The 12,495-nt window shown below is 40.3% G+C and overlaps 1 protein-coding gene across 2 annotated transcripts in view; it reads left to right on the forward strand.

The window, feature by feature from the left end:
• The first annotated feature begins 1,230 nt into the window (after positions 1–1,230).
• Positions 1,231–12,495, forward strand: part of TMEFF2 (transmembrane protein with EGF-like and two follistatin-like domains 2) — a 257,697-nt gene continuing 246,432 nt past the window's right edge. For both annotated transcript variants that reach the window (XM_011974207.1, XM_011974206.1), the window contains exons 1-3: positions 1,231–1,812; positions 4,163–4,272; positions 11,938–12,067. In XM_011974207.1, coding sequence (XP_011829597.1) covers positions 1,641–1,812; positions 4,163–4,272; positions 11,938–12,067 — 412 coding nt within the window. In that variant the 5' untranslated portion in view covers positions 1,231–1,640. The remainder of the gene's footprint in view (positions 1,813–4,162; positions 4,273–11,937; positions 12,068–12,495) is intronic.

Here is a 12,495-nt window from a genome sequence, read left to right on the forward strand (position 1 = left end):
CGGTCCCGTTACTGGCGACTAAAATTCCATTAGGCTAAAGAGTGTGTCTAACTGCCTGAAGAATGCAGCAGGCGGAAGGCGGGTCCCGCTATGCCGTTTGCCCTGTGCCCGCTGGAGCGAAGGAAAGAAACGCGCAGAGCCAGAGACTCCTGCCGAGTTAGACCTTCTCTCGTCGCCCCAGGTCACCGGTCATCCGGCAAAGACCTGCGTAAGGCACGCAGGGCCATTGCCTGAGCCAAAAAACAGAGCCCGCTCTCCCCTTCCGGGACGCCGCTTCCTGGCGGATGCTCCCGGCAACCTACCCGCGGTGTATGCGGAGGAGCCTTTCTCTTCCTCTCAGACCACTTGTCCCGCCCAAATCTGACCTTCCAAACACATCTGACCGCACCTCCCAGGTGGACACACGAATAGGCTACGGGCTGGAGAGGAGCCGGTGATGGAGAGAGGGATTCAAACCTGCGGCCGCTCGGGCTGGGTCGGAGCTGCGGGGGGCCTGGGAGGAGAGAGGGGAGAAGAGAGAAGGAAGGAGAGCGCCTGCCGGGATGGCTGAGCTGGCTCGGGGAGCAGCCTTGGGGTTGCAGGCTCTTGTGGGAGATGCTGCTGCTGCTTCCAGGCCGGCCAGAGCGGTTCTAACACCATCGCCTCTCACCCTCTCCTCCCTGCAAATCCCTAGAAAAACGTTCCTGGCCTCTCCGCGGCGACATTCTCAGCCTGCATCCCCCTACAGTCTAGGCGGCGCGCTCCCGCACGCTGGAGCACTGGGCGCCAGCGGGACGCCCTCTCCCGCACCGGCTCGCCCCTCTCTGCCCTGCTGCTGCTGCTCCTATGACACCTCCGCCCCCACCATCTCCAGCTCGGAGAGACGCCTCCCAGCCGCGGCCGGTGCTCGCTGCCCCGGGTCACGCGGGGAAGAGAGGCGCTAGTCCGCACCCCGCCCTCGGTAGGGGGCGTCCTGGAGCGGAGAGTGAGGCTAGTGGTATATGAGTATGCGGGTAGCCCACCATGAAGCCCGAGCTTCTCACTTGAGCCAGCCCCGCCTAGCCCCACTAGGGCCGGCGCCCGGCGAGCGAGCCCATCTGTGGCTTCCGCGGCCGCCTCCTCCTTGCATCCTTGCACCTCCTCGTCGACCCCTCCCTCCCGGGACCTGCATCCTGCTCCACCAATCAGAGTCCGACTGCCTCTTCCCACGTGACCCCGGGCGGGCTGAGGACCTGCTGCTTCCCAAACGCCAGAGGGATGCGGGCGGCAGAGCTTGATAGGCGGCTGCCGGGCTTCGGGGCGCCTTGACTCTCCCTCCACCCTGCCTCCTCGGGCTCCGCTCCTCTGCCCCTGGACTCCCGTCTCCTCCTGTCCCCCGGCTTCCCAGAGTTCCCTCCTTATGGCAGCAGCTTCCCGCGTCTCCGGCGCAGCTTCTCAGCAGACGACCCTCTCGCTCCCGGGGCTGAGCCCAGTCCCTGGATGTTGCTGAAACTCTCGAGATCATGCGCGGGTTTGGCTGCTGCTTCCCCGCCGGGTGCCACTGCCACCGCCGCCGCTTCTGCTGCCGCCGTCCGCGGGATGCTCAGTAGTCCGCTGCCCGGCCCCCGCGATCCTGTGTTCCTCGGAAGCCGTTTGCTGCTGCAGAGTTGCGCGAACTAGTCATGGTGCTGTGGGAGTCCCCGCGGCAGTGCAGCAGCTGGACACTTTGCGAGGGCTTTTGCTGGCTGCTGCTGCTGCCCGTCATGCTACTCATCGTAGCCCGCCCGGTGAAGCTCGCTGCTTTCCCTACCTCCTTAAGTGACTGCCAAACGCCCACCGGCTGGAATTGCTCTGGTAAGTCCAGAACCCCCGTCCCCGACCCCTTAACCCCGCAGAAGAACACGCGTATCCAGCACAGACCAGCCTACCCTAGCGCGCCTCCTCAGCCCCTCACCTCCTACTGCCCTAGACTTCTAAGACCACCCACCTCTATCCAGAGAAACACGGAGAACTGTTCCAGGCCCGGAGGTGGGGGGTAGTTCTGGGATGGGTAGAAAGTGCAGGTGTAGCAGAAAACCTTTGCTTGCTCGCGCTTACATTGGAGCTGAGAGAATTTTGAGAAATATTAAACGGGATGGTTTTCTGGGTTCACTGGAAAGAACACCAATCCCAGGGGAAACACAAAAAGAGAAGCTTTGTCATCATTAAAGAAAAAAGTCTTACTAGGATAAGGAAGAAATAACTTTATGAGAAAGAATGAGCGAGAAAGCAATAAATCAAATGGTGACTGCAGGGGAATCGCTGATTCCTGGCAAAGGTGCCATGAGGGCGCACGGGTCTCCCATTCAAGACCAGGTCACACAGATTCTAAAGGAGCTGGATTTCAATATAATCAATTTCTCTCTCTCTCTCCCTCTCTCTCTCTCTCTCTCTCTCTCTCTCTCTCTCTCTCTCTTCCTCCTTCTCTCCTAGGCGACAAAAAACATTGGTTTTGCATTCCAGTTATGCCCCTCTCTTGCTTCCCTAAGCCTTCCCTCTACCCTAGTAGAGGGAAGTTGAGAAAAAGAACACTTTGCGGGTCTCCCAGGCTGGAGTGGGCATAACTGAGGCTGGTCAGGTTCCGTGTAGGCTAGCCGAGGGCGGAACCGACCTCAGTGGGCGCTGACTCCTCCATTTCTGGACAGGCTTCCGTGGAGTGGGTCAAGCACTCTTCTTGCTCCCTTGGGTTCCTTCAGATTCTGACGGCAAGAGCTTGGCAGGCTTCGCTCTGCTGAAGCTTCTTAATTAAATAGGGCCAGAGAATGGGGTTGCTGCACTCCTAGCTGGCATAGCATTTCGGTTTGACAGCCTGTAGTATACTGGGCAGAATTGTGGTGTAATTTCCTTGGCATTTTAAACTCCGTTAACATGCCTGGGTATTGTCCCCTAGGTGTGGTCTGTTCTAGTTTTAGCAAGTGTGTATGTAATTTTTCATCTTCTGTAAATATAATTTTGCTATAGTTAAATCTGGCTGTGAATAAAGTGGCTTTAAGGATGTATGTGAGCTGAAGTGTATGTAACTTTAGAGAGGAGGGAATGACCAACTGTAACTCATAGGGTGAAAGCCTGTATAGTTCCTAGTTATTGCTACTGTAAATGCCAAAAGGAAAATTATTATGCATCCTTCTAATTTATCCTTTACAAAGACAAGTTGAGATTTGCAACCCTATTAGATTTGGGTCAATAGATTGTTCTGTTTTTTTGGCAGTTTCTAAATTTGGCATTTTAATAAAACTCAACATGTTTCTGTAACTTCTTGATTCATGCATACATGTGTGTTGTTTTTGAAAGAATAAGTTTCACTTTGCTTTGCCTAATCACTTTTTAGATGCTTTATTATAGTAATAATTTTGAGTCTGCAAAATCAGTTTTTGGAAATGTTGATGGCTTTGTAGTCCAACACAGACTGGTTTGCTTCATTCCCAGCCCTTGCATTGTTTTAGGAAATAGCTAACTTAAATGTGAAGTTGACATTTGCAATCAAGAAATTCAATATTTGCCAGATATTTTAAAGGGGACGGCATAAACTAAAGAGAATAAACTGGTTTTGCAGATAGGTTGTCAAGAACTTGGCACCCCGCTCCCACCCCTGTTAACTTAGAGGTGATCAATCTTCATTTGAGCCAAACAGACCATCACAGAAAACACTGTGCCTGTTTATCTTTATTATTGAGGCTTTGTTTCCTCTTTGTCTGGATAAATTTCAAATAAGGGTTTGTTTCAGTCCTTGAAGCAAAAGAACAATTAAAGATGGGGAAGTGGTAAAAGGGCATTCAGAGATCATCACTAGCTCTTTTCCAAAATGTGGAGTTTTGTGGTCATAAATATTGTCCACCTAATAAGCAAAAAAAAAAAAAAAAAAAAAAAAAAAAAACACAGGAAGCAAATGTTAAGCACCACTGTCAATATTAATGAAGCCTTAAAAAATAGCACTGTCAGAAAAGGATATTAAAGGAGAATTGACTAGAAAAGAATTGTGGAAAATGGAAACGAATATTGATCACTTAACTAGATTTTGAGGTTATCAGTAGATGGTGACCTTGCAGTACAGCTATAGTTGTTGGATTTAAAATTTAGAACAAGTATTTTAAAGCTTCAAGTTAGTGTTTTTTGTTAAAAATCTGTAACATGTTTTAATGACTGGAGTGTTCTCTTTAAATTTGAGGTTATGATGACAGAGAAAATGATCTCTTCCTCTGTGACACCAACACCTGTAAATTTGATGGGGAATGTTTAAGAATTGGAGACACTGTGACTTGCGTCTGTCAGTTCAAGGTAAGAAGTCTTATATTTGCATCTTCTAATTCATTAATGAGACTGCAAAGCAGGGATCTCCCTTTACAGCCTATCACTTGGAAATTTATAGCTATGCAAGCTAAGAGGGAAGCTGGCACCAAGCAAAAGTACTAGCAAGAGAGCCAACTGATGTCAAGAAGACATATACTTTTTGGAGAAATGTATATGCCAAAGTTATAAATGCCACTGAAGGTAGAAAGCTTCAGGTTGTGCTTTTGGGATGTCAAAGGAAAATTATGTTTCTCTGACCCTTCTAGCATCATTTTAAAAGTGAATTGACTGGGCATAATAGTCAAAGTAGGGGGTAAAAAGTGTGAACTTGTGCTTTTGTTCTTTTTGATGGGAACTATCATCTTTTTATCTTATTGCTATCTGTTTTAATGCTCTTGGCCTTTATTGCCCTTGCAACCTGACTAGGTTTTTAAGTTAACTCCTTATTAGTGTAACTTCAAAACTTTGTTCTAATTTGGAAATCATGAAACTTATTAATTAATATGTGTCAGCTTTTTCATAGGTACCACCCTCAATTAGAACTGAATCCCCTAGGAATCCAAAAGAGCATTTAGATCCACAAGTTATTTTATGAACATCAGGAAGATGTATTTTTTCTTGTGTTAATTTATTTTAAGTAACAAAGCTGGCATCATCAAAACTAGGTTACTGGTATATATTAAAGATAGAACTTTTAATGTCATTAGGATGCTCATTAGCTAACAAATGCTTTCCACCATGTAAGTTATAAACTTTTTCCTCTCAAAATGTTCATATAATCATGTAGAACTTCAAGTAGCATGGGTGTTGTACCAATAGCCTATATTTGCCCTTGAGCATTTTAAATTACTTTTAAAAATACTTTTAAAATCCGACAGTATGACTCAACCGGGAAATATGCACATAAACAAAAGTACATGTGAGATAAGGGAAACTTTTCTAAGAATAAAAAAATATAGAACAAATAAAGACATTAAACTCAAATTTAGACCTAGATATCTGGTTTAATAGGTAATATTTAGAATTATTGATGAAATTTAAATATTTTAGATTGAATTTGACCTCCCACTAGAAAGAGAATTCACATTTAAATAAAGTTTAAGTGGCTTTTAGAAATGCTAAAACCTTCTTAGACATTATTTTCTTCTTTCTAAGAAACATAATATGACAACTGATATTTGTAAAGTGCACCACCTCCTGGTGGGTGAGTACTGCTCTGACTGTACAGTTTTTTAGACCATACCATAGTGTCAGAAACATATTCATGCATATTTAATATGCATGTAACATCAACTTCTAAGGTCTCCAGCCACATTAAACAATGTCATTATGTACTTTCAATGAACTACATGAGAGAGATAGAGCATGAGAACTCCCCAATTCATACTTAACCAAATGTTAACTAAACAGGAAAAAAGCACAATTGGATAAATCATTAATTAAAGGCCCAGAGAATTTTGTGAATTTTTCCTTCTTTCCCTTTTTGATTTCCATAAATTTGTCTTATTTTCATAACCATAGATAGACAAAAGAAATGAACTCATAAAAAATATCAAATGAACCAGGAAAAGCATTCCTGAAGTGTAAAGCCATGGTTCTAAGATTTCACCAGGAGAAAAAAAAAGGGGGGGGTTGACAGAACTCTAAAGGAACAGAACTGTAAAGCTGCAAAATGAAAATAAATAATCTTCTTGTTAAAGGAATTGTTTTCATTTTATACGTGCTAGGGAAGATTTTGGTAAAACTTTTATCAACAAAAATATGTGTGTCTTTCATACATTGGTCAGTCAGCTATGTTTAGCATTAATTTAAATAATTGTTAAGTGGAATCGATGGGGGAGTGGCATCGAATGCAAGTTTGAGTAAAAAACTAAAATATAAATTTGCTTTTTGTAATCCTCGTGGCATTTGAAATGTACTAGTGTATTACTACTGCTATTAGTTTGTGCTTTGCAATAGTTGTCAATCTGGCAAGAAAAAATAAACATCTCCCTAGTGGAAAATGTAGACTTTGCACATACCAAGAATATAGAGTGGCTGAATTAAATTGAAGATCAAAGAAAAGTATAAGTTGCATGAAGAATAATAAATAGGATATTTTAAGCTAAGAGTCTCTTGAGTCCATCTTCTCCAATACATGAATTTGAGTTTTTTGGTGTTTGTTATTTTAGCCCTAGTATCTGATAAAAAGGGAGAGGTATTGAAAATCTATTTTCCTATGTATTATTCTAAACTTCTGTTTCTTTCTCTGCTGCCTTTTCAGGTACAAGCAAGCATTCCTCTTTTTTTTTTTTTTTTTTTTTTTTTTTGGAATCTTTGGAGACAAGAGTCTTGCTGTGTCGCCCAGGCTGGATAGTAGTGGTGCGCTCTTGGCTCACTGCAACCTCCACCTCCTGGGTCTCCCAGCGATTCTTGTGCCTCTGCCTCCCGAGTAGCTGGGAATACAGGTCACTCCACCATTCTCAGCTAATTTTTTTGTATTTTAGTAGAGACGCGGTTTCACCATGTTACCCAGGCTGGTCTCAAACTCCTGCGCTCAGGAGATCCACCTGCCTCTGTCTCCCAAAGTGCTAGGATTACAGGCATGAGCCACGGCACCCAGCCTGCAGTCTATAGTCTTTCTAGCTGAGAGATAAATTTTAAAGAGAAATGGGCATATATTTTTATATCTATAATGTTTACAGTTTGCCTTATCACTGGAACACTAAAGTAAACATTATTGTCTTCACCTCTCTTAGATGATTTTAAATAAATTGATTTCTATCCTTCAAACATATTATCTCATTTATTTCTCACAACTCAGTGAGATGATTGTTTTCTCTCCCCTTTTTAAAACTTTTATTTTAGGTTTGGGGGTACATGTGAAGGTTTATTACATATGTAAACACGTGTCATGGGGGTTTGTTGTACATATTATTTCATCACCCAGGTATTAAGCCCAGTAAGTATGAGGATGAAAATTTGGAGACAGTAAATGGATAGACAGACAGATAGGTAGGTAGGTAGGTAGGTAGTTAGGTAGGTAGGTAGATAGATAGATAAGAATAAAAGTGGGGAGGAAGGAAGGGAGGGAGGCAGAAAGTGAGGGAAAAAAGAAGGGAGATACATGTAGATATTTATAGATAGCCCTGGTCATGCAATGATCAATAACTACTTTATAATTTAAAAATATTATGAAGCCTTATGTTTTTCAGGTATTACCTAATTCAAATACTAAATTTTTTTTTAATAAGTCATGCTTTAGATCTAAAATTTTCTTATTACTAAGGCTGTGTAACAGACTGCCCAGCGCTTAGTGGCTTAAGACAATGAATATTTATTTTGTTCATGAATCTGCCATTTTGGCAGGGCTTAATCAAAACAGCTCACCTCTACTCTCTTTGGCGTTAGCTGATGGTGAGGGGAGGGAATTCAAAGGCTTGGTGCTATACTGATCTGAGGGTTCTCACTCATATGTCAGACTGTCAGCTGAAGACCTTCTTCTTCTCCATGTTGATCTCTTTGCATGGGCAAGTTTTGTCTTCCTCATAGCATAGTGGCTGAGTTTCAAAGTCAAGCATCCAGAGAGAAAGAAAGAGCCAGGTAGAAGCTATATCCTTTAGTGACCTAGCCTGGGAAGGCACACAGAGTCATTTCCACCATAGTCACAGGCCTGTCCACTCTTAAAATCATAATTTTTTTTACATTTAAGGAAATATAAATCACAGAAAAGTAAAAATTACTTATGGAATGGCCAAAGGATTGGAACATATGCAGATTTTTAAAATCTTTTTTCCTTTTTGGAAGAAAAATATACCATATCCCAAGCCATTCTTCTTAAGCCTTTGACAACTGGGAATATAACAGAATTGACTTAACATCTGTTGAGCACCTTCTACATGCCAGACTCTGTGGAAGGGGCTGGCAATATATAAAAACATAAGTCATACGTAAGCTTCTAGATGCTGAAATCTCAGCTCCAAAAACCTATATTAATCAAATAAGCAATAAATCCTATGAAAAACTTCTCACATAATTTTTATTAATTTGTAGCAAAAATGAATTTCATACATTCCAGTGTGTCAAGTTATTGACCCCACTAGTGTGGGGGTTAGCCCATTTTGGAACAAAATTCTTCTATTGAAAAACACTTGTTTGGAAAATAAACATAAGATTTTAAAACATAGAAAAATAGAATCACTTTTCCCCCTGAGAGGAAGTTTGTACAACACATACATTTATGGACCTAACCATCTGAACTCGAGTCTTGTTTTTCCTCTTACCAGGCAACTGTATGGCCTTTAGCAAGTCACTTAACATCTCAATCTGTCTCTTCATCTGAAACTGAGCAGTATCATGAATATTACTAAAAACTATTTCCAATAATTTGGCATATTTTAATGCAGTAGTTAGCGTATTTCATGGTTGGGGTTAGCCTGTTTCCTCTTGTTTTTCTAGTTCTAGAAATGCCATGGTTTGATGTTAGAGTTAAAATACATATCATACAAAGCAAATAATTTACATTTCTTTGTGTAAGTATTACAAGATGTTTCTCATTTTAAAAACATGACTTTGTTAATTTCCCAAGTGTTCCAGGTAAGCATTTCAAGTGGGAAAACTAGGCTATAAACCTGTTAAATATTTCATTGTTGACTGACATTCAAAAAGTCCTACACCAAGGCAGTGAAAGAAATAGGAGGACCTAGGACTAGACCCCCACTCATGAGTTTTCATCATTTAGGACGTGCGTCCTCCTTGTATTCTTCATATTAATGAGTGCAAGTCTTGATACTAAGGGCCAAAAACATCATGCCAGTAATCTACAGTTAAGCTCTTTTCAGCTCTGTAGAAATCTCCCTTTTGGCTTGTGCGTGGAACTTGGCAGCTCTGTTTTTAGAACTGTTCGAATTTGGCTTACTGCATCCCTCAGAAGCGGCATATGAGCACTTTATCAGTTTATTCGATATTTTAAGATGCATATCAGCATTGTGTACTAGCAGTTGGGAGAGATAATAAATACTTTCCACTCCCCACTCCCAGTCCACTGACTATATTTGAGTAATCTGAGAAGGACAAATAAATAAAATTTAAGATTTGGAGAGAAGAAAACAAGGACCCAAATAATCTACACACAAAGTATTATAAGTAGGGATGGAGATGGAGATTGAAAAGTAGTCTGGGGCAAGAATGCCAGGCCTCAAGCATTAGATGTTAGTCCAGCTAGTCATAGACATATTATGACTCTCTTCTGTCTACTTAAAGGTTCAGCAAGTCTAGCGATCATAATGTCACCAGCTGTTTCCTTCTTTCTGGTCTCTTCTCCATGTGCTCAGACACCATTGTAGTGTTCGTAGATCAACATAATCCTACCTACATTCTCCTGTCTCAGGTTCTGATCATAGCATATTTATCAAGCACCTATCCCTGCACTTTCCTTGCTGGCCACAGTTCTGGCATGAGCACAAGCCACATTTATTTGTTTTTTCAGTACTGCTCATTGGAAAATTCAAATCTTCACAGGCATTTTGCTCTTGCCTTCTTTCTTGAATAGTAGTGCAGATGCTCAGACCTGTGGTGAGTCAGTTTTCAGATGTAAATTAAAACAAATTTTTGGAAAGCTCCTGGAAAACAGTGCTTACACAGGTATCGTCTAATCAGAAGTCAGTTGCTGATTGAGTTAAACATTAGCAAAAGATTAGTGAAAAGCTCTAATCAAATCAGTTTTTTTTTTTTTTTTTAACAGAATCTTGCTCTGTCGCCCAGGCTGGAGTGCAGTAGCTCAATCTCGGCTCACTGCAAGCTCCACCTCCCAGGTTCACGCCATTCTCCTGCCTCAACCTCCCGAGGTAGCTGGGACTACAGGCGCCCGCCACCACGCCTGGCTAATTTTTTGTATTTTTAGTAGAGACAGGGTTTCACCGTGTGAGCCAGGATGGTCTCGATCTTCTGACCTCATGATCTGCCTGCCTTGGCCTCCCAAAGTGCTGGGATTACAGGCGTAAGCCATCAAAACAGTTTTTAAAATATAATCACATACATAGACTGAGTCTGGGAGACAATAATGTAACTGTGGAAAAGAATTACTATATAGAGGACTTGCAGAATGTCTAGATTATATATTGTAGAAATTAAGATAAAGAATATTTTTAAAATATGTGCTAAAGCAATCTGTTAGTAATTATGGTCATCTTAATATGACTGTCATCCCATTTGGGTTTACTATTTGGAAAAAAGTTGATCATAATTACCAAAACATTATTTTAAGTTGTTAATAATATATAAAAAAATAAAACTCATAAAATTAGGCTTTCATTTCAAAGAACATTGACATTTAAATTTGTTATGACACTTAAGCTATTATTATATAACGACAAAGAGCAAAAGTTAAATAGATGGTTAGGAATAAGGAAGTTTAGATATTGTAAGGAAATAGAGTAAAATAATAAATTTCAGGTTTTAATCAATCGGATTATCAACATGTTGAGAGGTGTTTTCTTTTGCATAAATTCTTGAGTTGAAGTTTATTTATGATAGGGTTTTAGGTTTGTTATCATATATATTTAAACTTTCCTACCCATCTCACTGTATTATTGGTTTATTTTGTATGTATTCTGAACTCACAGAACATCAAAGATTCAAATATATTAGATAAAAGTAAAACATAGAGAAGAGTTTTTACATGCATCTGTAAGTATGATTTTCCTTTCTTAGTTTCTGGCATAGGTGAGCATATAAAGATAATAATCTTGATCATTATATTGTTTATAATTAAACAATGAAGCACATCAGTAGTAGTAATCATGAGATAATCACATCCCTGGTGTAATTAGCAGGCATAGGACAAAGCCAAGTGTCATTAATGCCTTAGAGTATGATTATATTATGATGACTATACTCTGTAGGTTGCCTTAATTTTCACTGTAATATATATACTTTTTTAATAATGAGGTTCTTTTAAAAATGAACTTTTCTCTTTATGGAATATCTATTAATAGACATACTTTGGAATAGTCAGTAAAGTTTACTTACAATTCAGTAGTTGTTTAAATTTTTCTCTGTGTTCCATAATTTTGTTTCTCTCTAGACCATATCCATATCAATATACAATAGTCTAAAGAGGTATAAAAATAAATAAGTAAATCAGTGTCTTATCTGAATATTTAGAAATTTACAAGGACTAGAATTCAATAAAAATTCAATTAAATTCAATTTAAAAAACAACTAAGAGTTAATTCATTTATTTGGCATTTTGGCCATATACTTCCACTCCTAACACAGATAGACATTACCTGTTTTTGAATAGCTTGAAATTAAACTGTATTTTAATTTTTTCCATCAAGTCATATGGGCTACATACTAAAAATAATATTAAGTAGTATTAATATGTTTGTTGCTATATCTTTGTTGTGCTACTTGTGCAGTCACTTTGTTGGAATTGCCTGATCAATTTAGATGCTTATTTTTGCCCTATCTAAGTCAAATGACTGGTTGGCTAACTTGAAATTGGCTTTGTGAATCTTTCAATGATGCCCTTATGAAGACTCATTGGACACAATTAGAATCATTGAAAATGAAGACAAGTGGTTTCTTTTGCAAATTATTACTTCTGTTCATCATGTCAGAGGGATGCAGTCTCCAGTACTAACTATAGGCTTACATCTGTGTATTTCCCAGTGCAACAATGACTATGTGCCTGTGTGTGGCTCCAATGGGGAGAGCTACCAGAATGAGTGTTACCTGCGACAGGCTGCATGCAAACAGCAGAGTGAGATACTTGTGGTGTCAGAAGGATCATGTGCCACAGGTATGTGTGTGATCTTCTTTGAAACCTTCTGCCTGGATTCCAAATCCAAAAACTATGTCTTTCATTTCTTGTTATGTCATCTCCCAATAAATAATTCAGATTATATGTTGACTAGATAAGCCTGTATTGTTTTGTTCAAAGCATTTATTATTCTTATTCTTTGTCATTTTTACATTTCAAGTCACTTTTGGAAGAAAGAGGGTATCTACCATAAGGACAGTGGTAGATTTAAGGACATATGTTATTAAATGAAATACAGGCAGTTTGAATAAAAGTCACAATTAATTAGATATCTAGATTGACTGCCAACATGCCAAATATGGAGAAACCTGACTATGTATGGATAAAGTTGTATTATTTATTTGTGTGTTTGTTTGTTTTGAACAATAGCATTATCTGCTGGAAGGCAATTTTGCAGATCTGGGCTC

This window comes from Mandrillus leucophaeus, unplaced genomic scaffold, assembly GCF_000951045.1.
Source record: "Mandrillus leucophaeus isolate KB7577 unplaced genomic scaffold, Mleu.le_1.0 Scaffold143, whole genome shotgun sequence".
In the NCBI taxonomy this organism is placed as follows: domain Eukaryota; kingdom Metazoa; phylum Chordata; class Mammalia; order Primates; family Cercopithecidae; genus Mandrillus; species Mandrillus leucophaeus.